Below are 27623 nucleotides of genomic sequence, written 5' to 3' on the forward strand. Positions count from 1 at the left end.
CCCTTTCAGCCGTCCAGTCTATGGCCTGGCCGGGGGACTTGTCCTTGAGGGCCTCGTACAGCGGGCGCATGGTGTGGGCCGCCCGGCGGATGAACCGGTGATAAAACGTCACCATCCCGAGGAACTCTCGGAGCGCCCGAGCTGTAGACGGTCGTGGGAAGGCGGACACGGCCTCCACTTTCGATGGGAGGGGGGCGGCTCCATCTTTGCTGATGAGATGCCCGAGGAAGTGGATCGAGGACAACCCGAACTGACACTTTGCCGGGTTGATAATCAGGCCGTGTTGGCTGAGCCTCGCAAAAAGGACACGGAGATGTGCCTGGTGCTCTTCAGAGGAGGAGCTGGCGACAAGGATGTCGTCTAAATAGACGAAAATGAATGGCATGTCTCTGAGCGCCGAATCCATCAGCCGCTGAAAGGACTGAGCTGCGTTCTTAAGTCCAAACGGCATACGCAGGAACTCGAAAAGCCCGAACGGCGTAATCACCGCAGTTTTGGGGACGTCTGAGGGGTGCACCGGAACCTGATGGTAGCCCCGCACCAGATCCACCTTGGAGAAAACCAGCTTGCCCGCCAGGTGTGAAGAGAAGTCCTGGATGTGAGGGACCGGGTAGCGGTCTGGCGTAGTGGCGTCGTTAAGGCGGCGGTAGTCACCACACGGTCGCCAGCCACCGGCTGATTTAGGGACCATGTGGAGCGGCGAAGCCCAAGGGCTGTCCGAGCGGCGGATGATGCCCAGACGCTCCATGCTGTCGAACTCCGACTTGGCGACCGACAGCATGTCAGGGTTGAGCCGCCGGGCCCTAGCATAGACTGGGGGGCCTTCAGTGTCAATGTGGTGCTCTACCCTGTGTTTGGTAGTGGCAGCGGAAAAGGTGGGCTGCGTCAAGTCGGGAAACTCACTGAGAAGGTGCTGGAACTTGTCACCCTGTGAGAGTGAGCTGGAGAGCCCGCTGAATGACGCCTCGCCGCGGGTACATGCGAACGAGGCAAACGTCAGTGCGTCCACCAGGCGGCTGTTCTTGACGTCCACCAGCAGTCCGTGAGCGCACAGGAAGTCTGCGCCAAGGAGGGCGAAGGAGATGTCAGCCGTGATGAAATCCCACTTAAACCGCTGACCCTCGAAACACAGGTCCACTGTCTTTGTGCCATAGGTGCGGATAGGGGTGTCGTTAGCGGACGTCAAAGGTGGGCCGTGGCCCTCACCGGCGGCGTCCTCCACCGTAGCCGGCAGGACGCTCCGCTGGGCTCCTGTGTCACAAAGGAGTCTGCGACCAGAGAGGGTGTCCCTGATGAACAGGAGCCAGTTGGATGTGCCCACGCTCGCGGCCACTACCGAGCGCAGGCCTTGGCGTTTCCCGTTTCCTTGTAGGTGCAGGGGGGACGGCACATCCTCGCTTTCGCCCCATAGCGTGCATGGTACTGACACAGGCCAGGGCTGGAGTCGCTGACGTCGGCCCTGGAGCTTCTGCTAGGTGGCATGCCTCTACCAGGGAAGGAGCCGCTGCGTGTCGGGGCCAGCACCTCAGGGGTAAAACGCTGGGTGGCCAGGAAGAACCGGTCAGCTTCTTCGGCTAAAGCGCGTGGCTCAGTAATAGCCGTGTTAGCGAGCGCTGTCTGAACATGCGGCGGCATGTGCCGAAGAAACAGTTCTATGAACAAAAAATTGGGTTCTTCCGTACCTAGCAGGTTGAGCATCATTTCCATGTGGTCAGAAGGCTTGCTGTCTCCCAGGCTATGAATAGCGAGCAGGCGTCGGGCCCGTTCCGACCGAGACAGCTCGAAAGTCTTTAGCAGGAAAGCCTTGAACGCTGCATATTTATCCTGGGCAGGGGGAGATGTAATAAAGCCCACCGTCCGGGTCGCAGTGGAGCTTCCCAGTGCCGAAACGACGTGGAAATAGCGTGATGCGTCATCAGTTACTCCGCGGAGGGCGAACTGAGCCTCCGCCTGTGCGAACCATGCAGCCGCAGATGTATCCCAAAACTCCGGCAGTTTGAAAAAAACGGCGTTATTTGCCATGCTCGGTTCAGTCTCGGATCCTTCTACGAGACTTATGTCGGGGTCACCAATGTAGTGCCGAGAGACGGGAGTCGGAGGCGTGGTATCGAAGGTACAAGCTAGACTTTTATTTAACATCAGAACAACATGTAAACAGCTTTCAGCCCGGGAAGATAAGACCGGGGGAAACAGGAAGTCCGGTCAACTCACTAATGTCCGTGCGGAACAATACCCCAACCCATAGTTCCGTGGGTGAATAATGTCAATCACCACAGTATGTTATTTAGCACAGAAATATGACTCCTCTGAAAGTTTGCCAAGAGTGTGTAATTGACCTGTTTTCAGAAGGCTGATGTGGAGCAGTGCCAGCAGGAAAATATGATAATCTTACTAAAGAACAAATATCAATGTCATCCCAGACCAACCTGATCTCACCAGAATGCGTGACTCCACCACGACTCCTTAACACCGCATTGCGTGGTGGAGTCACGACATTTGTTACATTTACGTGTCGGCACCACGCAAACAACGCCAATGTAAAGTGAATGAGGCTCCTTTGTCGTGGTGCACACACACGCATTTCTACAACGTCCTGCAGTGAGCTTTTTATTCTATAAAACGTTTTTAAAATCTACTTTATAGCTTGTAGTAACTCACGGGAGGCTTGTTTTATTTTATTTGTATTCATAATAATTTGTATTTTTCCAGACACACCCCTCTGGGCGTAATACATGCTTTTGGCTTATCGATTAGCAGCCGTATTTCTAAAACAAAGCACACAACACATAGGTTGCTCCACAAAGCTCCACCCCTTCGATAACATAATGTGAGACAAACCAGGAAACAAGTTTATGACTTCTCAGGGCAAGGACACACCGACAGACAGTTGGTAAGATTTACCTTCATTATAAATCTGTCAATATTACCTGAGCGAAGAGACTTGTAGGAGAAAGTTCTGAGGGACTTAAGGAAGGAAATACTCATACCCTATTTCCTGTTGGGGACTGAAAAACACTAAAGGTTGCAAAGTGAAAGTAACTCAGTCAGCTTTCCACGGCAGGGAGAAAATCCAGCCTGTGTTCAGCTTTACTCAGGGACAAAATGGCTTCCAGATCAGAGGAGGATTACTGCTGTCCGGTCTGTCATGAAATCTTTAGAGTTCCGGTTGTTCTGTCATGTTCCCACAGCTTCTGTAAAGACTGTCTGAGGATCTGGTGGAAGGCGAAACCACTGTGTGAGTGTCCAGTTTGTAAGAGACGATCCTCAATGGTGAACCCACCTGTTAGCCTGGTGTTGAAGAACCTGTGTGAGGCCTTCGTACAGGAGCAAGACCGGAGAGCATTGGAGATCCTCTGTAGTGTGCACTCTGAGAAACTCAAACTCTTCTGCCTGTACCATCAGCAGCCGACTTGTCTCGTCTGCAGGGACTCGGAGAAACACACCAACCACAAATTCAGCCCCGTTGACGAAGCTGCGCCAAAGCACAGGGAGAAACTCCGGGCCACACTGAAACCCTTAAAGAAGAATTTAAATGTTCTCGAACGGGTTCAAGGAAAGTTAAGCAAAACAGCTGAACAAATTAACGTCCAAGCCCGACAAACTGAGACTCAAATTAAGGAGCAGTTTCAGAAGCTTCACAAGTTTCTAGAAGAAGAAGAGCAAGCCAGGATGGCTGCTTTGAAACAGGAAGAGGAACAGAAGATGCAGATGATAACGGTAAAGATGGATGCTCTGGGCGTAAAGATAGCCGCTCTTTCAGACACAATCCGAACCACAGAGAAGGAGCTGAGAGCTGAAGATGTGTCCTTTCTGCAGAACTACAAGGCAATAGTGGAAAGTATCCAGCGGCAGCACCCCTACTGGAGGAACCACAGCTGGGCCCGGGAGCTCTCATAGATAAGGCCAAACACTTGGGCAACCTGACCTTCAACATCTGGAACAAGATGAAGGAGATGGTCTCCTACACGCCGGTGATTCTGGACCCAAACACAACAAATTTAGAACTCATCGTGTCTGATGACATGACCAATGCGAGAGGAGGGGAGAAGAAGAATCTTCCCGATAATCCGGAGAGGTTTGACGATTATTACATCGTCCAAGGCTCTGAGAGCTTTAACTCGGGGACTCACACATGGGACGTTGAAGTTGGCAACAATACATTCTGGTCAATAGGTGTGTTAGCGGAGTCATTCCAGAGAAAGGGACCCACACAGGCCGGATTATGGGAAATGCGGTTCCATAAAGGGGAATACTCGGCACGGGCACTACCAGCTGCAGCCACTGATCTGGGTTTGCAGAGGAAGCTGAAGAGAATCAGAATGAGTCTGGACTGGAGCAGAGGAAAGCTGACCTTCTCTGATCCTGACACTAACACACTCTTACACACCCTCAAACACACCTTCACTGAGAGGCTGTTTCCATACATTAGCACAGTGGATAAAGTACCGCTGAAGATTTTACCACTGAAGGTCTGTGTGAGCAAACAAGTGTGAGAGTTTTTAGTTTGAAGGCGGTGATAATAGTAGTGAAAAGCTCTTTATTTCTTTTTTATTTAATATGTGTCCAACTATTGATGTGAAAACACATTGAGCACATATCTTCAATGACAGTAAATTAGTGCCAACTTCATCAATCTCGTTTGACAGTAAGATATCCGCAGCAGCAAAAAGAATATAACTACAAGTCCAACTACAGAAGCTATCTGAAGATATCTGAGTTTGCGTTAAAAGGAGAATAAAATCAGGACTCAATATGTTTTTTTACATGTGGAGTCGTGGACCTAATTATCTTCCACTATAGAGTAAAAATAAGAAGTGGATGAGAACAGTATATAAATAAGCAGTCACCTAAAGAAATGTTCACTACATTATTTGTATGGCCAAAATAATTTGTGATAGCAATATAGAAAATGTTGGCCTTTGGGAGGAAGACAAAAAAATATTGGAAATTATTTATGAGGAACTGCATTATTTACACAATGTCATAATGTGCATATTTGTATGCATTTTTCAAAGATCACAGTTATTGTCAATACAGGTATGTGGCCCTTTGAAATATTGATGTTTAGATAAATCGAGAATACAATTCTTGTTTAGTATTTTTTTGTTTGTTTTTATTATGCCACCTGTAGCACCTTGGGATTGCTGTTAGCAATGAAAGGTGCTTTAAAAATCGAATGTATTATTATTATTATTATTATAGTACTTCCTGTAAATCGATTTAATTTGTTTTAATATGTCTACACTTTGAACAGTCATCTGCATTTAATCTTCCAGACAGTTTTACCGACTAACTTAAATAAACTGCTAAAAACGTTGGATGTATTTGGATTATTAGTAATGTATTTAATGGTTGAACTGACATATGAGACATTAATGGGTTTTGGCCAAGTGTTCAATTATGTAAGAGGGACAGTTTTGAAAGAGAGAGGATTTATGTATATTACTAGGAGTTTAAAAAAGACCTAAACTTATCCATAAATCCGAGCCCTCAAACTATTTTTGGCTCTGAAATCCAATTTTGCACAGAACTAAGAGGGCTTACCATCACTTATATTGAAAAAGGAACATGTCTTTGGGGCTGCTAAATTAGAATGGATATTTGCATGCCGGACTAATAGGAACACGGAAAATGGAAAAAAACAACCCCTATGCAAGACTGCTGTTCATCGACTTCAGTTCAGCCTTCAACACCGTCATCCCCTCCAAACTAATCACATAACTCAACGACCTGGGCATGCACGCCCCCCTTTGTAATTGGATTTTAGACTTTCTAACCAATAGACCCTAGTATGTCAGGTTGGATAATCTCTCTTCCATGACCCTCAGCCTAAATACCAGTGTCCCACAAGGCTGCGTGCTGAGCCCCCTCCTCTACTCCATCTTCACCCATGACTAGGGTTGCAAAATTCCGGGAATTTTCAAAGATAGAAACTTTCCACGGGAATTTATGGGAATAAACTGGGAATTTTCCAAATTGAAGGTTGGCTCTTCATAGGGAACTTAAACATAGTTGGGGAAAGTATATTTTTAGCATAATCTTGACTAAAACAAACAGATGCCATTCAAGTACACTTGAATATCCATGCCATAGCACACTGCTTACTGCATGGCTATTGAGACCACACAAAGGTTCGCAACAGGCTCACAAATGTGAGAGTGGAAAAACTGGTTGGCATTCGGGCAAACCTAAGGCTGTTTGAACCTGACACAGAGCTATCCTCAACAAGGCTGGACAGTGACACTGAAGAGCAAGACTCAGAGTTGGATGTTGATGAGGCCCAGGAAGAGCCCGTTGACTGAAAGGGTTTAGCAAAAATGCAGGGGAGGATTGCTTGAAGGAAGATTTGCATGTTTACAGTTTTTCTCGATTGCTAACACACTTTTTTTTTTTAATTGCTCAGTTTCTCAGAACACTAAACACAATTCACAAAACCCCACACCCAAAGCGCAAAACACCTCATTTCTCCTGCTAAATTAAGAACTGCACTCAAAACTACATAAACACTTACCAAATGCAAACGTTTGCACCAAATATAACACACTTCATTCATAATACTAGATTGTTTGACCACCCAACTACACACTGCTGAGCATAATCTAAAGCACGTTCATCTGTTATGGGCTATGCTCTGTACATAGAGGTTTCTGCAGAGAAAGATTGCTTGAGTATACAGAAATACAGTAAATGAAGAAATACAAATGAGTTGTTGAAAAAAAATCACATTTTATTCAAAGATAACATTGTGCAACATGCATCTCAGCACATAGTTAATCTGCTTCGGAACTCTCTAAATGTGATGGCATTGTTTGCCAAAACCAAGTTTGTAGCTGCTGCTTCCTGTGCCTCATTGAACATCCTTGGCCTTCCTCCTGCACCTCTTTGTGTCTCAGTCCTTCAGATAAACAACAAATACATAGTGGTTGGTCAGTGTCTGTGTTGCATACAAGTAAGTTTACCACAGTACATTGTGCAGGATTTTTGTACAGTTATCGTATACAACATGCTAACAATTCAGTTACAGTAATGAAGTAAATACGTTTCACACAACAGATATAAGCACTGATATATCACGAGAGTATTCTTCTTTTTCCACGTCCTCTCCCTCCAGCTCTACCTCTACCTCTCATTCTTCCTCCTCTCACTCTCAGCCCAGCTCTTCCTCTTCCTCTTGCTCTTGCTTCCATGTTGGCTTCCATTGTTGCTGTAAGAAAGTACTCACCTGTGGTGTTTTTATAGTGCTAACATCCTGATTGATGAGCCAACAATTATGCTATCAGGTGTTTGGTCAGGTGGAACGTGTTTCTTGATTATTGGTCCATGTTTGATGCATTTTGAATATCAGTGTTATGTATATCCTTTGTCTTACGTGGAGAAACGTGTGCAGTGGTTTGCAAAAAGTGCCATGTTGATTTGCAAATTGTGTGAAAAGCTGAAAACGAGTTTAGCGTTTTGGAAATTTGAGCCGATGTTTTGCTCTTTGAGTGTCAGTTAAAATAATTGTGCTTTATGTATCATTTTAGTGTGTTAGCAATCGAGAAAAACTGTAATGGGACTTTTTGGAGGGAGAAGGGCTCTTTTCATTTAACATTTTGAATAGGACTTTGTGGGGATTTTTGGATGGGGGGTGCATTTTTGTTCATTTTTTAATGAGTGGGGTTGGGGTGGATGAGTAACATTTAACTCAACATTCCTGTTTTCGTTCTTCAATGAAACAAATAATTGTTCAATAAAATAATTAAAACTTTTTCTGTTCTAATTTAAAAAAAAGAAAATTCAAAAAAAATCTGTTGAAATTTAATGTTTTTTTTGTTTAATTTTGCATCGAATATTTCCAAAATTCCCCAGTTTAACTTTCCATGGAAACTTTCTGGAAACTTTCCTCCCCTTTGCAACCCTACCCACGACTGTACCCCTTTACATGGTTCAAACACCATCATCAAGTATGCAGACGACACAACGGTGATCGGCCTCATCCACAACAACAATGAGACGGCCTACAGGGAGGAGGTTCAGCACCTGACTAAGTGGTGTGCCGACAATAACCTGGCCCTTAACACAACAAAAACAAAAGAACTCATTGTGGACTTCAGGAAATCGAAAGGCAACACACACACTCCCATCCACATAAATTGAACGGCGGTGGAGCGTGTGTCTAGCTTCAAGTTCCTGGGAGTCCACATATCCGATGACCTCTCATGGCCCAACAATACCACCAGCATATTAAAGAAGGCTCACCAGCGTCTCTTCTTCCTGAGGAGACTAAAGAAAGATCCCCTCTCTCCTCAGATTCTGGTGAACTTTTACCACTGCACCATTGAGAGCATCCTGACAAGCTGTATCACAGCCTGGTATGGGAACTGCACAATGCTTGCTCCCCTCACTACAGGACATATACAACACCCGCCTCACCCGCAAAGCACTCAGCATTGTTGGTGACCCCTCCAACAGCCTCTTCAGCCTCCTGCCTTCAGGAAGAAGGTTCCGCAGCCTCAGCTCAGGCACCGTCAGGCTGGGGAACAGCTTCCTCCACCAGGCGGTCAGGATGCTGAACTCTCTCCCCTCCCTACCTCCCTCTCTCCCCCCCTCTGACATCTCTCCCCTGAACTCTCCACCCTGCCTCCGACCTTTCTCCCCTGCCCCAAATGGTCCTGGACTCTAACCAGCACACACACACACACACACACACTCACACACACACACACACACACACACACACACACACACACACACACACACACACACACACACACACAGAACCAACCTTCCTCATCCAGCACCAGTCACTTTTCTGCCATCTCCGCTGAACACTTTAACATATTATTAACATTTTAAACTGTATACTATACCCCGGTTATCTAGGCCCTTTTTTTTTTTTTTTTGTGGTTTGATGTTTGATGTATATATGTCACACTGTAGGACCCTCGAGAAACGATATTTCGATATTTCTGGATTTACAACATGTAGAATTCTTGACAATAAAGCTGACCTTGACTTTTGACTTTGCTCAACAGGAAGGCATTGCAGAGGGTGACGAAAATCGCCCAAAGCATCATCGATGTCCCACTCCCTGCCGTCGAGGACATCCAGGGGACAGAGTGTTTGCAGAGGGCGCACAACATCTTCAAAGACACCTCTCATCCTGCAAACTATCTGTTTGTCCTCCTACCCTCTGGGAGGCGCCTCAGGAGCCTCCAGTCCAAGACCAGGTTCAGGGTCAGCTTCTTCCCCAGGGCTGTTACCCTACTGAACTCTGCTCCCTGATAGACTCAAGCCCATACCCACCACCCACCTGTTTATATATTTTACTGTCAACGCCGTTTACACTGTATATATTCATCTGTTATAGCCTATTTATAATTATTCTATTTATAATTATTCTTAGTATGTTAACTCCTGCACTGCTATTTTGCACTTCTGGTCAGATGCCTACACTTACATTTCGTCATAGTTCATGTTCTATGTAATGACAATTAAGTTGAATCTGAATCAGAATTTCGGATATCGACAGGGGTAGCCAATGATTGTTTGTTTATTACCAACTATTATGTCCAATATTAACAAAAAGCAATTCTTCTTTCCATGTTTTTGAACCATTCATTCCAACCTCCAGCTTTGATAGCATTACAATTCAGTTTCCATCAGTTCTTGTAATGCATTTCAGCTTGTTGGTCTTTATTCCTGACAGTTTTACAAATTCAGTTTTCAGGAAAGCAGGACTGAAGTTTAATTCATTTGAGCTGTAAAAACCTTTCCAGACATGTTTCCTTTTCTGCATTTTTCAGCAATGCTTCAAATCGGGTTCATATGCATTTTCATAGTTATAATCATAATGCAACAAGTGTGTACCTACAGGAGTATATTATGGGTAAAAGAAAACATGCTTGTGTCACATAACTTTGCAGTGAGGTCTGAGTTCAAGTTTAAATCAGTTAACTCCAGCACATCTGAAATCTTGCACTTGGCATTTAATGTTCCATGCAAACTTACTTAAATGATTGTCTCAGAGTTGGCCCAGAATATGGACATGGGTCATCTCCATTCGGATATTATCCAGCGTTCTGCTTTGGTTTAGCTCAATTTCAATGACGACATGTTTAGTTATAGCTCATTTAATTTGAAAGTGCAGAGAAAGAAAAAACAAATGTGAAGATTGTTCGCCATCTCGTGGCCATCAATGGAACTGCATGGTAAACATTCTGATCCCATCTTACTTACATTTTCCCAAAGCAATCAGCTTTACTATTCTCATAAGACATTCCACACTTTAATTTAGAAAAATTACAAAATGCATTATTCATAAAGATATGTATTCACCAAAAACACATTACTCTCGTAATTAAAGTCTACAACAGCTGAACTGTGAGTACAAAGTCAAGCAGGAGTTGTGGTATAATATTTTATTCTCATATTTTATGGAATACAAAGCCCCGATCCCTTCCCCCCCACCCCCCAAAACAAAACAAAAAAGTGTGCACATCAGATCTGGTGGAAACTAGTCAAGGACGAGGAAAAGAGGAAAAAAAAGGGGAAGTTGCTTTATGGGGTGTGGAAGTGTACGACTGAAAATTCATGTTCATGTTCGTAAAAAAAGTAAACCCTCTCATGATGAATGAGCCCTTAAAAAAAAAAAAAAGTCTTGCTTGAGTCTGTTGATAAAAGGGCTCCAAACAATGATAACAAATAAAAGAAAACGTCTTTCCATCGACCTTTGTATAAACCATTATGACTAGAGGGGCGTAATCAATTGTGTGCAACAATAATTTAGCTTTACATTACTGCGAATTCAGTCGCTTTACTATTCTTTTACACAATCTCCTGCTAAGCTGCAAAATAGGAATGAAATAATTCTCCCAATTTGACTTGGGAGAGAAACGAAAATACTAACAATTATAAAAAAAGAAAAGACAATTAGCAGAAGAAACTAGCTAGCAGGGCTACGAACGACCACAAATATGTTCTAGCAGCCAAACTAGGTCCAATAATGTGGGCTTTTCCTCAAAAATGGCTCTGAAACATCTGGAGTGTGTTTAACAAAGCTAGCCTTAGAGTCCCAGCTAAATCTGCACCACTGGGACAAAGCAACTGAAGCACATTTAAAGTATTTATTTTCGAAAATCTGGCCAAAAGTGGTCTCCGCTAATTTCATGATGTGTAAAAGCAACCAGCTTCGAAGACACACTGGGTATGGCAAAGAAAATCACGGACAAGTATAGTGAATTAAAAATAACATTAGTAACATCACTGCCATTGAATCCATACATTTCAATGCAATTTCTAGAAGATCAGGGAGCATGATCAACCCCCCCCACCCCTCCGGGACTGTGCCACACTGATTATTATGAGATGGTTTTTTAGTTCATTTTCCAAAGAATGTAATCTTTTCCTGACCACTACACATCAAAAACACACCAGAAAACAAGTTAACCCGATACAATACACACAATCCAAGGTTCACGGTCCCGAAAGGTGCTGTTTTTGAAAAGAAAAAAAAGAAAAAAAAGGAGCCTCAGGTCCTCCGTGTCCACTCGGTTAAAGTGTCCGACGCGCCGAACCGGTACTTTCAGCGAGAGCAATTCATGTGGTGGACAATGGAAAAAGATTTTTTTGTTAAAGAAAAGAAAAAGAAAAAGACGTGCTCAGGATGGAGGTTCTTTAACAGCTTCTCTGCTAGGGAGAATTAACAGGCTGCAGCAGCTTGCTGTCCGTGTCTGTTCCGATCATTATTTCAATCCATCCATCACGGTTCTTTCTCCTCATGTAAGGTCCTCACACCATGTACGAGTTCTGGTTCTTCAGCTTGTCCAGCTCTTTGCTCTGCTGCCTCAGAAACAGGATTCTGTAGTTGAGGAGGAAATAAGTAAATCAATGTAATGATATGAATGTTTACTTTAGCTAATGTGGATGCTAATGTCACATTGACCTCACCTCTGTTCCCTCAGTGTGGCCTGAATTTCACACACTCTGACCAAGGAGCGCAGGTTTTTCATCTCCGTGCAGATCTCAGACATGTACAAGCTGCCCATGTTGTGGATGTCCTCGCGCAACCGAGCCGCCTGAAGGAGAGGGATGAAGCGTATTGTCAATGTTGCATACTGGTGGCACAAAGGACATTCGAGGCATGCATTGGTTTTTAAAAAATGTGATTGAAATACAGAAACATCGGGCCATTGGCTCAAGGGGTATTACACTGATCTACCAATCAGAGGATCAGTGGTTTGACCCCTCCCTCTGCATTCAGCACATCGGAGTTACCTTGGACAAGATACCTAACTCCAAAAAATGCTCCCATAGTCATGGCTTCAGTATTGAAGTGTATGCAAGTCGCTTTGGATAAAAGCGTCAGTTAAATAACATGTCATGTGCTGTCTGCCAGGTCTAGTGAGTGGGGCATCCATAAACATGTGCATTATAAGACTTGCAAATAACATAACATTATCAAAACGTTTGCTTGCAATTAACCTGCTGAACACAATGACTGATATTCAGCACAACTTATTATTAGCAACAGGTGGTTACACTACTGGCATAAGTCATTAGCATTAATAACATTACTGAGAGTTTGCAACACTAACATGTTCATTATATCTATGTACAGATTACAGGTAATGAAATAAAACATAATCCAATTACAGAAATGTTAAGAACTTCTCAAAAATAAGACCCAATAGGGCCTTATAATACTGGGGTATCTACGTGTTTCTTTCACACCTGCTAGATTTGATTCCTTTTCATAATTTTTCCTTTAGGACTGAAACAAATTATTCCAAAATAGTTTCAGAATGCCGCTTTAAATGTCTAGTCCTATTTTTGTTATTAACTTTAAATAGGTGTTTTTACGGTTATTGTAGTAGTAGGAATTGAATTTAAGAGTGCTGTCAGATTACTGCAGTTTTGTCACAACAGTGAAAATGTTTAACATTTATTTGAAAATATTTCACATCCAAGTTAATTATTGTTACAAAACTGATTAATTGCATCGGGAGAACCGGCAAGCTCAGAGACAAAGATAGAAAAATATATATCAAAAGTTTATTTTTTAATTTGTATTAAATAACATATATTAAATAAACGTTCAATAACCCAGGTATACTGTATTTGTTTTTTTCCCCCCAAAACGTTTCAAAACCCTGAGTTCCCCTCACGTCAAAATCACAAACTTTCAAGGATTCAAAAGGACCATGCAGTTTTTTTGTACTTGGGGCAGTACCTGTTTCTCAGTGTTCTCTGAAGGCCATCCTTGGATATGTCTGATGAGGCTCTCGTCAAAATGAGTTGCCAGGCTGGGGGTGAAGGTACCGGGGTTGTCGGGCTGGGTCTGGCTGCTGCTGCTGCTGCCGGGGGGGGCGTGGGGCAAGGCAGCGCCGGGTGCGTTTGATCCAGAGCACAGGAGTTCCTGGCTGCTGGGGCGAGACAACGAGTGGGGGGGTTCAGATGCATTTTCGCTTTGGATTGTGTAAACTTTAATTTATCCATGCGTAGCATTTACTTCTCCGTAATATAACCTTAGAATAACTCAAACACTGCTTCGTTATTACATTTGTGTGAATAAACATCCTCAACGTTGTATTTACCACTTTAACTGCCATGAGAAATTCAAGTGAGATGAATAATTGCTTGGCAAGTATGATAAAATACTGCTGGACAAAAGAACTACCGAATGATCATGTAATGGTATGCCTCAATACTGGACTATAAGTAACTACGTCTTTCCAGAAAATAAAACACCTTTGGAAACTAGAATTTTCTAAAGGACTAAACAAATAGTCCCTTTGAAAACTGTTGATGTTGCTGTTGAGGTCTGTAAAATATGTTTTTGGAATTCAGTCGTTCTTTTAGTTTACTTTCTTCTGGTTGTTTTAAGCGTTGAGCTTACCTCCAGGCAATTTTTTAGCACAAAATAAAAATGGCGTCTTGAAGTGATTCCTACCTTCTCTGCTGGATAATTCTGGGGTCCTCGGGACGCTTCTCTGCAGTCTGAGGCACAGGGACTGGTCCTTGTTTCGCTGAAGACATGCTGCCCTGTGGAGGGGACAAGAGACGGCAAGAGATGAAGAAATGGGAGTGAAAACAAAAGGGTGTTTTGTCAAGGAAGAAAGTGGGCTTGAGTCATGAGCAAGGGGAAGTACTACTCGTCTACTTTAGGTCCTGCGACTCACCCTTGTTTGTGAAGATGTGACGCCGCCAGGGTGCATGCCCAGGGGGGGTTTCTGGGAGCTCTGCGGCGTGCCGTTCCGTGGTGAGACGTACGGCCGCGGTGATGAGGCGTCCGACGTCAGGGAGACCGGGGACTGACTGGAGTGCTGGGCTGAAGGAGGGAAGGCTCTCTCATTACTCACAAACACTCATCAGCTGTGACCATGCATCAACCCTGGCATTGTACAGTATCAACCCAAAGCCTGCAGTCCATTCCTTGCAAGAAGTGAACTATTATACACATGAAGAATTGATTTAGCAGCAAAATACAACTAGCTCATTAAAAAGGCTAGTCATACAAGTAGGGCTGCACAATGTATTGAAACGTTATCAAAAGCGCAATGTGGACTAGTGCAATATTCAAATTGCTGTATGCACAATACTGATAAAAATTAGCATCACAACTAGGGCTGCAACAAACGACTAATTTGATAATCGATTAATCTATCGATTAATGAAACGATTAATCGACTATTTGGACTATTACTGTATGTCTTGCACAATTTCTCAAACGCTCTTATTTAGCCGTCAACTTTTAGATTTAGCTTGAGGTTGTTTTAGGCATGTGGAAACTAACAATGAAGACAATAAAGATGAATACTTGATTCAAAAATACATATATTATTAAATTAACTAAACACATTTTGAACTAAATTAACACTGCTTTTTATTTAAATTAAATAAATAATATTTCACATCAAAAGAAACAACAATGTTTTAACAAATCGTATTAAATAATCTGAAGAAAGAAGTGTAAACAGAATAGCTGAAACTTTAACTAAATAAATAACTCTTTGTATAATGGAGTTAACTCCGTGTGTTGCTGCTAGCATACATAGCACCTGACGTGGAAACGTTACTCGTGGATGGGGCTACAGAGCTACTAGAAAGACAGTTGAACCCGGTGCATTCCTCCGTCTGAATGTGGTGCACTTTTGCTAAATGTTTTGACAAATTGCTTGTGTTACCGCCCTTACATGCTAAACTCTTATTGCACTTTTGGTAACGAGCATTGTCCACATCGACACGGGTAAAGTTTAACCACACCTCGGAGCGCTTCTCTCCGCCATCTCCTCAGTGTGTTGCTGCATGTAGCAGCCGCGTGTGTGTAAACTGCCCCGCCCCCTCACACACAGACGGGGGAGAGAGATCTCGTCTGATCGAAAATACATCATAGACGCATTTGTTTGTCTTTTGCATATTAGAAACTAGTTGGTGACACTAAGACTGCGATATAATGTTTTTGTAGCAATAATACATGACATATTTTTGAAATGTCTCCAGTACCGATAAAAAGACCAATAACGTTGGAGCTTAATGGCGCGTAAAACACACGTGATGACGTCACCAACGAATCAACGACTGAATTAGTTGGCAACTAATTTGGTAATCGATTTGAATCGATTACCGTAATTTTTGGACTATAAGGCGCACCTGAATATAAGCCGCAGCAGCTAAATTGAATGATGTGTACATATATAAGCCGCACTGGACTATAAGCCGCAGGTGTTTTAATGTTTAATTACCATATGTAAGGGTTTGTGCACAGAGGGGATTGTCGGGAAAGAGATGGCTGTTTGAGGAAGCTCCAATTTATTAACATTTCAACAAACAAGTTGCATATTTGCATAACGTATTCAAGTGTTACCATTTAGTGCAATAGTAGCTACAGAACATGTACTGTGCTGTGTAAACTGTACTGTATCACATAGCATTTCAGACACACAAACTTTTCAACTTTCAAACTTAAACGGTGCGCTCCCAGCGCACGTACCGGCAGTGATCTACAGCAGTGGTTTTCAACCAGTGGTACGGGGACAAACTGTCTTGCTCTCGTTCTGTCTCTCGTACCACTCTCGGTTCCACTTTTACTTTTGTGCGCTACCTGTCTCACTCTTTTCCGGCCTCCAGCTTTTCCTGCTGGAGCCCGCCGCTTAAAGGTGGGGGGCGCGGACCGGCCATAGAGCCCATAGAGTTAAAGGTGGTGGACTGTAACCTGTAAAATCCATAGATTTAGGAGGTCCCCTAGTGGCCGTTAGCTGTAAAAATCCATAGATTAGCCGCACCGTTATATAAGCCGCAGCGTCGAAAAATGGGAAAAAAGGCGCGGCTTATAGTCCAAATATTACGGTAAGTCGATTAGTTGTTGCACCCCTAATCACAACAGATCCCTTGACAAAAAGCAAAGCGATTTTCCTATTGAATTTTGTATTTTGCAGAAAATAAGCTGTCTCTCTCACATTCATGATACTTAACACGTTTTGTTTAGCAGGATATCCAATATAGTATCACCACTTTGTGATTTTTTTAAGTGTAAATGCAATTTGCAAAAATAAATGTCATGCTATAAACAAACTACATCATGGTTGCATGGCGGACTCGTGTCGACCTGAAGATGTTTTGTAGTTTATTCGGCCCCTTTGAGCATGCGTCGTTTTTAATGACACATAGAAGCATCGGACAATCACCAGTGGGGTAATTACTGACGTATTTGATGTCTAAGTTTTTATCTTATTTCAGGCATCAAACCAAAAATAAAACTGTTAACTCAAGAAAAGGGAACCAAAAGTGGTGAAATGCGAACTCCAGGTCTCATTCGTGAACCACTCTAAGGGCTAATGCAATATCAAAATCACAGAAAGCCCAATATTTAAAAATGTAAAATGTTATTCTGGATCAAGTATTGTGGTGCTGAGAGATATGGCTGCAAAATATCTTTATACAGACTTCATTAAAATACTTATTTCAGTTGAGTACAGAACTCCATCTATATGAGTACACCATGATTAGATTTCATTTATTTTTAAAGGAAATGTGCGCACCAATAGGATAATACAAAAATGCCTCTGTCAAATGTTACTGCCACACTTGTTGCATTGCTCTCCAGGCGGTTCATGCAAATATATTAGAGGACATGTTTTTTAGACAGCTATTAATCAATCTGAACATCCCTTAAACGATCCACGCTGTTACCTTGCATTAAAGAAATGCAGAATTGAATTAACTGAAGGTCAAAAACAAATTGTTTCTTAAAGAAAAACGGACAGGGTCACTTCAAAAAGTACAATATTAAATAAGGACATAAGTATGGGTGGAAAAGCATACCTTGGTTGGAGTGCTGAGCGGCAGACAGCAGAGCAGTGATGTTGAAAGCCGGTCCAGCAGTGAGGAGCTTATGAAGCACAGACCGCAAGGAAGCTTGGGTAACGGCAGCTGCCAAGACTGGAGGGAGGAAAGAGTGGACACACACACAACCACACACAAAGGTGAGCGAGCTAGGACGTGCAACAGGTATGTGTAAAAACACGCACAGTAATCAGAAAAAAGTAGTTCCTGATTATTTTTCAGCATATGATTGTTGATGATGTTTATAGAATAAAGTAAAACACATTTTCATTTTACTCAAACCCATACCGATAAATAGTAAAAACCAGAGAGATCTGGTAATGCCATGGTGGCCTCTTAACTTTCTCAAAAGCTGTATATTGTCAGGTGTCATTTGTCTGCACCATAGTGGCTCGATAATAAGACATGCTTTGATTTTTTTCCACACCGTTTCCTCAAAAAGTAGTTCTCACCCTTTAGGTATTACCTCTCTACAAATCAGACATAACAATATCTTCCCCAGCAGTTAGCATTGAGAAACTCCCTCTGGAGGGAACTTTGGGTGTTTAGCCTTTCCAGACCACTCACACAAACTAGAACACATTAAAGGAAAGGGAAAACCCCCAAAAGCATAATAAGGCCTCTTTAACCTCCCTTAAAGATTCCCGTCTTGGCAGCAAAACAGTTACCTGTGCATTTGGGGAACTTATGCATTATCCTTCCGTAAACCAGGGAAAGGGTAATGGCAGCAAGAAAACCTGGTTTTAAAGCACCAAGACGCTGGGATCAGAGAATATCTCTCCTACCTTTTTTGTCTTTTCACCATTTTCTCATATGCTTTGGAAACTCTTAAGCCTCTTAAATATCCTCCTCCTAAAATGTTTCACCTTTAGAGCTTTATTTAGTGCTTGGACGCTGTGTGAATAAATGTTATCTTTACCAGGAGATAGTCTTAACTTTAACGGGACAATTCTCAGATTTTTTTTTATTTTTTTTAAATCTGACATTTGTTAGGAGGAGCAACTTTTCTAACACGGTAGATTTAAATCCTAAACAATGTAGCCACCCAGTGGCCACAACAATTGATGAAAGGTTGCTAAATGTATCAACCATGTATATATTCTTTTAATCATTTTATAGACAAGGCAAAGGGGAATTTCTCTGAGTGTGTGTGCTCTTAGGATAGGCTGGGCTAACGTAAGACTAAATAAAAAAAACAGCCTGTGTAGGCGCAGGTGTTTAACTGTTGTGAACAGGCTGGTATTCTAATATAATACAACCTCAACTTTTCCAAATACAATCAAAACAAGTCTTAAATATGGTCCAGTGCAGATCAAGGGGAACATTTCACCCTCTGGAAGACAGGCATGTGAAAGTGACGTGTTGTGTTTCTGTTGCGCCTCACCCTCGTTGAGTTTGGCCATGTCCATGTTGCCGTTGTTCATCTGCAGAGTGGCCTGCAGCGCGGGCAGCAGCTGGTGGAGGAGGGCGGGGTCCTGCAGCAGCGCCGGGGAGGGGGACTGGACAGACGGAGGCGCCTGGCCCGAGGAGGAGGAAGAGGAGGTGGAGGAGGACATGGCGGAGGGGGTGGAGCCTAAAGCACCAGGAGCAGAGTTCAGGCTCTGAGAAGAAGAGGAAGAGGAGGAATGGCCGGAGTTGGACGCTGTGGACTGGTCCCCTGATGTGGCCTCTGTGAGGGAGAGCGGAGGAATACTTAACACGAGATTTGACGAGGTAAACCGAGACGATGTGCGGACCAGAGAAGTAAATGAAAAAAAATTAAGATATTATGAATAAGTCTCTTTTATTTCACCTTTTTATTGTACATTTATTGTAACTATTGTTATGTGTGTGTACACACACTTTCTATTATACACTTTTTTTTTTTTTTTTTAAATGGGGAAACTGTCACAAAACCCAATTTCGTAAAGCGTCATAATTATTTCCACTATGAGATTTTTTATTTTTAGATGATCACCGACTCAGTGGTTCAAGACAACAGAAACAAATACAAAAATTGTCATTATTTTCAGAAAAATGTAAAAGACAACACTTTTACAATATAAAAAAATCAAACATGAAAAATCTCATATCATGATATTAATTCAATATGAATATAATAAACATCCCTATTTTGCCTATAAACTTATTAAAGTTCAATAAATGCATATTTCGGATATTTATAAAGTGATAGTTCAAATATTCTTCATTTTGTCAGAAGACATTGAAATATTTCAGGATGTGGACCAGCAACAGGGTTTCTAAAGCAAACTCTGAACTACATACAATGAGGATGATGATGATGATGATGATGATGATGATGATGATGATGATGATGATGATGATGAAAAAAACAAATAGCTTTGTTTTATGAATCTGTTTAACTTACTTGTTGAGGCTTTGTCCTGCAAGGCCTCTTGTCTGTAGTCCATGTCCCGGGGGAAACTGTTTGCCGGCATCTTGACTGGGTCTTTCTGCCGTTGTTCCCTGAAGCAGATTAAGCAGAAAGTGACAATTTGCAGGCTGCAGTTAGACTCTGAACCCTAAGCTAATGATATCCTGAGAAGACCTGTGTGCTGCGTGATCTGTGAGGGAGTCACTAATGACGTAGTAAAGAAAGCATCTTATCCAGTAAAGTTCATCAGGAAAATATGTACTTAAATGTGGGTGATTTCTTATTAAAAGCTTGAAAGTTTAATACAACCTAAAATAAGAGTTGTTTAGGGACTTATGTAAAATAATTGCCAATAATACCCAGGGCAGTTTTTAGTTATATTACCCATCAGGAGGGAGTTCCATTTTTCCTTTACTTATTTCAAAGTTTGAAGTAGGTGATCTATATGCGTGTGATTTGTTTTGTTGGCTGTGCATTATGATATCTAAAACTCAAGATATAGTGAAGAATATTTCCTAAAAGTAGACAGTACTGTTTTACTAGTTCAGCTTTATAGAGTAGTGCAGGAATGAGTGCTTAGCCTGAAAATGGGTTCGCATTTTAGCACTTCTGGGCTCCTATTTAAAAGCTACTTTTTGGACACGTTTTAGCTAGATTCCCAAAATAAAGTCTGTGGGTAATACAAGCTTACGATATTTCAAGTTTGTATAACGACATAAAATGCCTCCGTAAACACCACACCTGTGAACATTTGAAGCTTTCACACATCTTGAAAAATGGCAGTTGCAAACAAGTGACTAAATAAGACTACTAAACGTCATCAAGCCGAAGATTAGCTGCCTTTAGCTTACAGTGTGTTGACGCATAGTCATGTGACCATTATGTAGCTTGTTTATAGCCTTAATATTAGCCTGTTACTCCACCGATTGCATTTACGCTTCAACTATTATAAAAGTGCCGTAAATATGTGGAATCATAAACGTATTTGCCACAGATCTTATTTTCTACAATGGAAATATCCAGTTGCTATTTCCAAGTCAGCCTACAGCTAAATGACTTACTCCATTTTAAGTTTCGCTAGCAATTTATAACCCATTACATTTCGAAAGTAACCTGCCTAACGCTGCATGACTTGGCCTTAGAATGAGATTCTTGATTAGCAATTCATGTCAATGATCTTGAGAAAGTCACCCACGCCTTTATGTCGTCCGTCTTGACTACTGCAACTCCCTATATACTGGGACCTGTCAGTCATCCCTGTCCCGCCTTCAACTGGTCCAGAACCCCGCAGCCAGGCTCCTCACAGGTACCCGGAAGAGGGACCATACAACCCCCATTCTGTCCTCTCTCTCCACTGGCTGCCAGTGCGCTTCAGAATTGATTTCAAACTAGTCCTATTTGGGTATAAAGCCCTAAATGGGCAGGAACCCTCCCATGTTGCAGACCTCCCAATCCTGTTTTCTAGCTCCAGGCCCCTCAGGTGGGCTAACCTGGAGCTCCTGGATGTCCCACACTCCAAACGTAAACTCAGGGTCAACCATGCGTTTTCTATTGCAGCCCTGACAGTGGAACAGCATCCCTCTCCCTATCAGATTAGCCCCCTCCATTGACTGCTTTAAAACATACTTTTATTCTCTAGCGTTTGACTCCTTATGTGGCTGATAGTGTCTATGCCTATGTATTTGTGTACTTTGGTCAATGTGGGTTGTTTATAAATGAGCCGATTGATTGATGTTTAAAAAAAAAAAAAAGTACGCATTGTAACATTTCAATTTAAAAAGGACTTGCCTCTCCAGCAGGTCCTTGGGCTTCTCCCACTGGGAGACCTCAGTTCTACAGTTGTAGTAGTACTTCTTCCCAGAGGAGCTGATGTGTTCTGTCCAGTCATCTGACGGCTCCTGGTGCTGAGAACACAACACATGAGACGTTAATAGGGGTTATTGTGACAAGTTAAAGAGCACTACAGAAAACCTCCTTAAAGTAGTAAATAAATAATGACATTTCCAAGACGTATATAATCCAGTGTTTCCCCTACCATTGTCTTGGCGGGGCGCTGCGCCCTGCCAACGGAGCCCCGCGCCCCATTTGAAATTCGAGTTGTTTTTTTAAATAAAAAATATATAAATATATATAGCACCAAATTGCAACTGAAGTAATCTATCTACGGTCACTTTTCACATTGAACATGTGCTCTTTTATTAAATAAACTAAACGCCTATGTTATTTATCCAATGTATGCATGTTTCAGTGTCCACTGCTTTGCGTATTCACATTCTCCCTCCGCTCTGTTTCTGACGGGCGGGGCTAATTTCGCTCAGGATAATTGGATGTTCTGTCTACACCTGTTGATGTGAGGCTAATGCAGGATTTGCTAGCTTGATGCTACCGGCATTTAGCGGCAGTGACTCAACAAATTGCCTCTTAAAATGTATCGTCAGCAATGTATGACAAGCAGACTGCTTGTTTAATGTTAGACTCACACCAATAGCTCAATATGATCCTAACACGATTGCTCTCATATCAGAGATCAGATGAGGTGGAGCTGCCTCCAGCAATAGAGGATGAGGCAGAGAGAAGCAGCAGCAGCAGCAGCTCAGGGTTGCAGCAGGTATGTTATATGCTGTAGTTAGGTGATTTAAATGTATCAATGAAAGGAAGAAGTGTAGGCTACATGATAAGAAGGGAATACAGTTTGAATAAAATTAATAAAGTACAGTGTAACACTGTACTTTATTGCTTTTTAATGTACAAGTACTTTGTTACTGTACGATATCAATAACAATAATCCAGAGCTCCTCTCTCTGCTCCAGAGGATAAAAACATTTCAAAATTCAAAACAAAGCACCCTGCCAAGACAGTAAACCTAGGGGAAACACTGTAAATCATAATACAAGGAAGCTAATGGCCTTTAGCAACAACACTGATAGGAAAACTATGCTCCCCTAAAGATAGTAGCATTTAACAAAAAAAAAAAAAAGATTACAACCGAACGGGGGAAAAACTGTCCTTGCGTATGACTGTTCATCTGACTGTAAAGACTCCCAAGTTTCTGTTTACAAAAATAAGTAATCATCCATGTACTCTGGCAGGCATCTCTTGCTTTTCACCCTCAATATCGATTAGCTTTTAAGTATGGATGGCAGCTAGTAATATAAATAACCATGATCATGTTTACGCAAACAGTTCCGGTCATGGTGACAATTCAAGGGAGAGAATATACTTAGCATCATCCTGTTGTTACCATTTAAATTGCATCAAATTCAAAACAGACTAATTTTTGTAGAGGCCACAACAATACATTATTTAAAAAAACAAAAAGGGGTTAGCTGACCTAAACTAAGATAAAAATGCACAATTACTCTAGATTATAGCGGTAATGGTATTACAGGATGTCATTTGACACTTACTACTGCAACAACAAAAGGCTTTAAAATGCTATAATTTGCAGAAAATAAACAATAATTAAGAAATAATGTATGTTCTGGGCCTGGAAATCTCAGCACAGAAAGGCATAATTATCAGTGTGCATATATTAGCAAAACGTAATCTATAATAACTTAGTCTTGCTAAATCTAAGCTGAAAAGCACCTCTGTCTCTTCCTGTGTGGATTTCCTTTCGTCTCATCTGTCTATCTCATGACTGAAGCATAAAGGTGAACACATGAAGAAAAGCTAGCCTTTTTGCAACACATGTGTCACTTAGTTGTAGAAGTCATGCTGTGTATACATATGCACCACTCCCTCCTGTCTACTTCAAAATGACAACAAATAACAGTGAACACAACTATTGGTTTTGCAGACTAGCCATCGAACAGCATGAAGATTCTATGTCACATTATCCCTGTCTAACTGGTTTGCGATATTATCCCGTTAATCATCAAACTATGCTTCTTTATATGATTCCTAAAATGGCACTTGAATCTAATTGTATTTAAGAATCAAATAGTTTTTGCATCACAGATAGGATTCATCTTTTTAAGTGAACAGCGTTTGTAGTGAAAAACAAAGACTTGACCTATTTTAATGACCCCAAAGAATAGTCCACCTACATAAATAAAAGTAATTCAAAACTAAATCAATATTGTGAGTCTGTTCTTACATGATTACTCCTACTATGCATTTTTTCGAGATTAAGGCTCTTTCTTCACTTATCCAGCATGATAGTGAGCTTTTTAAATAATATTCATGATTATCCTTGTCACCTACATTTTTATTGCTATCTGCAAAATAAATCCTACATCATCTTATCTCTGTCCTAGGAAACGTCAAATATTTAGTATCCGGTCTTACTGATCAGTAAAAAACAATGACGAAGTGAGATGTATGATGAGATTTCCTAAATGTCTTAAAGACAAGCCTGTAACATGAATAAAAAGTTATAATCATGCATTGTTTTGGAGAGAGAACTGTCTGCACAGAAAGATGCCTCTATATAATGTCCTGCATACCATGTTTCCCAGTGGCGTGACAGTTATTTCTACAGGAAATGCTGAGGGCATATCATCAGATAACAGCGGACAACGTCTTACCCTGTCTGCAGGCTTGCTCTGAGTCGCATGCGAGTCGGAGGCATGGTGGGAGCTGTTGTTGTGAGAGTTCTCCTGAGGAGAGCCGCTGGTCCCTGCAACAGAGACATTCATCAAGTCACAGAAAACACACAGTGTTCTGCAGAGGACTGAGACTTAGTGCAGCTGAGTGAAACGCTTTGTAAGGTTGTGTTTGCAGTGTTCACATTGAGCAGTGATAGCTGTATTGTGATCTGATGGTTAACTAATCTTAAAGTGCACCTATCATGCTATTTTTAGGCAATAGCATAGATCTCGAATATATAAAAATATATAAAAAACATGTCTATGAAGTGTTTTGCTCAAAATACCAAACAGATCACCCATTATTTCACTTCCTGTTTCAAAAGTGCTGATTTTGGGTATAAAGCTTTAAAAAATAAAAAGTCTAAACTAAATACTACGGTGATGAAACCCCATATCATGGATTATTTCTGAAACAGTATGGAGCTCAAAGGCTTTCTCTCTTGCCGGTTATACCACAAGGTGAGTTCCTTTTTATTTCCTGCTTCTTCACACAAGCTCTGTGCAGTCCAGGTTAGCTCTGAGTGTTAGCGATGCTAATGTAAACATGCACCGACCATATTACGTCCAAAACAGTCAGGCATTGTTTCTGATAGCAACGTTTCTGATAGGGCCGTGGGTCCACATTTCCAATATTACGTCATATCGGACACAAATCTAGATCAGCTCCATTGTAACCCAGTTTTTAGAGATTTGGGTACGGAGGACAGGAGAGAGGGTTTTATTTCCTGACGCTGCGTGAGTTCCCTGACACACCAGGGACACATATTTATGTATAAAACACATCAAAAAGTGCATTTTGCATGATAGGTCCCCTTTAAAATGTAAGAAAGTCTTAATTTCCCTCGAAAAGAAGGCAAGAAGATATCAACATTTTAAAAAACACATTTAGCAAATTGCTTTTTTTAAAGAAGACCCATTATGTGTTAGAGTTTCTCCTCTCCTGTAGTGAATTATATAGATCTTTGAGCATGTAAATGGTCTGCTAAGGCTAAAATATCATATTTCGTGCCAGGGGGAGTTTCTCTACCCTGCCTGAAAAGCCTAATTTGGAGTCCTTTGTTTACCTCACATCACACTTGTGCTTCTATTGGCTAGCGCTCAAACACATTGTGCGTGATAGGCTAAGGGGGGGGGGGGGGGGGGGGCATCTCTAAGCGGTTTACCAATCAGAGCAGACTGGGCTCTGGTTTCAGACAGAGGGTGAAAAGAGGTGCAGCAGCATATTTGACACAATTGAGCATAATATGTACTCTTTAAACAAAACATTGGCCGAAAATGTCACATTCAGTGCATCCGAGCATATACAAGTCCACAATGTAAGTTAAAAAAAAGTTTAAATGAACAAAGCAAAAGCTAATACTCATCAAAAAACCCTACATAAAATGAACTACAATAAGATAAGTCCTACAACAATCTGATATATTCTATTTGCCGTGCAATAGCTGAAGCAAATTGTTCCCCTTTCCTTTTTGTCTAGAAACCTTTATACATCATACATATATCCACGTGTAAGAATAAAAAAATCCATGCTTACCATTTTTTCCTCTAACCGTGTGAGAGGTTTTTGCCTTGCCATGCCCCGCGCCGTCTCCATGTCTGCTGACAGGACTTTCGTCAGAGCGTCGCAGCATCTTGTAAGGGGGCGTGGGGTCTGATGAGCCATCGCGCACCTTGTCATAGCGGTGAAGGCTGCTGGATTGGCTCTTTGGCTGAGATTTATGGGTCTGGATTGAATAAAGCATGAGAGAAAGGCTTGTTGGGATATGGATGTGTCATCAGATTGTTAAATACATTTCTAATGTGTGAAATCCACGTCTCTAATAAATATTACAATTTTAGTCTACAGGAGATGTTCTCTGCCTTCGAGCATTTATTTAACGCTACAGGAAGCCAGTATTAGGAAGGTATGTTCAAGGAATACTATGGTGTCAACATGTGTCCTAACTGGACAAGCCTGATGCCATATCAACACAATTTAGAGAGAGAGAAAAAACTCTCCTAAGCTTTACAAAAACATTACACAAACTACCACAGCAGGACTTCCTATGGAGCGTTTTGTAAGAGCCATGTATATGAATGTAAATACAATCTTAAGTGGTTTATTTTGTTCAAAGGTATTATTAAGTTACATTATAATTGGGAGTTTAACTGGAGTGGTAATTGAGACCCAACTCATGCTTTATACGTGAAAATGTATGTTGAGTTCGATCAGGGTTGATGCATTCACCACATAACTACATGGATATTAATTTACTTTAATGGGAATACTGCACTTTAATTAGTCATGTTAGAGGAAACTGATGACAGTTGACTGTTAACAGATGTCATATGTCATACCTGATAGGATTGTGAATCCCTTCTGTCGTTGCACCTGGGAAAACACGGAGAACAAAAATGTTTAAAATGTTAGCATTTTAACGGTGTAGTTCGTTTTCTCAATTAGCAACACACTTTGTGGAACATATTAAACGTCAGCTACCGGCTATTGATAGCCGTTAGCAAAGTTAGCTTGATTCGCTACCTTGGAAACAACAGTTTTTTTTGTCAATAGCGGAATGTAACCGATCATTTTTTTAATGTATTATACATAATGTAGACTATATACGAGAAGTGTATCTGTATCATGTTAGTTAGCTAACATTACGTTTACGATAAGCTTTAGGAAATAACCGGAATCCAAAGCTAATTGCATAAACTGTTAGCTTGTAGCACTGAAAGCTAAAGGCTACAGCCAAAGATAAATAACCGGCTAACAAATGAAATATATGGTAAACCAAAGGACTAACTTTAACTATGTTACAGTGTGTGCTTAAATTACCCATCGCTGACTCTTGCTGGTTTCCTTGCATACATCACCATCAAGGCCGTGGTGATGTGTGTGTGTGTGAGAGGGGGAACCGTGGCCTCCTGTATGTCTGCTCTCACAGTTCTCTTTTCTTCAGCTTCCTGATATCTGGATTTTCTATAACCTACCAAACAGATACCTACAAGCTGTGCATCGGGCACAAGCACTGCATAGTGGGTGGTCTTTATCACAAACCACCCTCAGTGCATCGTCTGGCATATAGTTACGGTATACGCTTAGTTCGGCCGATGTAGTTCAGCGAAAAGCAGCAGAGTCAGGAGGAAACGGAGAAGACAGACTCCTCGGTAATGTTTAGCTAGAGAAAAAGAAGTTCCGCTTCTATATTTCAAAATAAAAGAACTGGCAAATATGCTATTTAAGGAAAGAAAAAAGAGAGAGATGAAGAATACATTGTTAACTTCTTCAAGTGTCATTCAATTCCGCATTTAAAAGCAAAACAACCCAACATATTAATGGTATCAATAAAGTG

General features: G+C 41.7%; 2 protein-coding genes across 3 annotated transcripts; one reads left to right on the forward strand and one right to left on the reverse strand.

Annotated features, from left to right (window-relative positions):
- The first annotated feature begins 2852 nt into the window (after positions 1 to 2852).
- On the forward strand, positions 2853 to 5308 carry LOC307020534 (nuclear factor 7, ovary-like). The gene is given in 2 exon segments (XM_079651954.1): positions 2853 to 3853; positions 3856 to 5308. Coding segments are annotated over 2 exon segments (1389 nt in total). The 5' UTR covers positions 2853 to 3102; the 3' UTR covers positions 4494 to 5308.
- A 4788-nt stretch (positions 5309 to 10096) lies between these two features.
- On the reverse strand, positions 10097 to 27437 carry LOC307018756 (WW domain-containing adapter protein with coiled-coil-like). 2 transcript variants are annotated; one of them, XM_079649163.1, is made up of 13 exons: positions 27107 to 27437; positions 26626 to 26659; positions 25823 to 26012; positions 24226 to 24317; positions 21485 to 21600; positions 19691 to 19788; positions 18707 to 18991; positions 17302 to 17418; positions 14160 to 14308; positions 13931 to 14022; positions 13211 to 13400; positions 11929 to 12056; positions 10097 to 11839 (listed from the first exon to the last, which is right to left on the reverse strand). In XM_079649163.1, the coding sequence occupies exons 1-13, from the start codon at positions 27145 to 27147 to the stop codon at positions 11770 to 11772; spliced, it is 1602 nt and encodes a 533-aa protein (XP_079505289.1). In that variant the 5' UTR covers positions 27148 to 27437; the 3' UTR covers positions 10097 to 11769. The 2 variants fall into 2 exon arrangements, with proteins under 2 accessions (XP_079505289.1, XP_079505288.1); XM_079649162.1 differs by having other exon boundaries at positions 13211 to 13403.
- Positions 27438 to 27623: the final 186 nt, after the last annotated feature.

The sequence above is a fragment of the Notothenia rossii genome, assembly GCF_949606895.1.
Source record: "Notothenia rossii genome assembly, chromosome: 9".
NCBI classification, from domain to species: domain Eukaryota; kingdom Metazoa; phylum Chordata; class Actinopteri; order Perciformes; family Nototheniidae; genus Notothenia; species Notothenia rossii.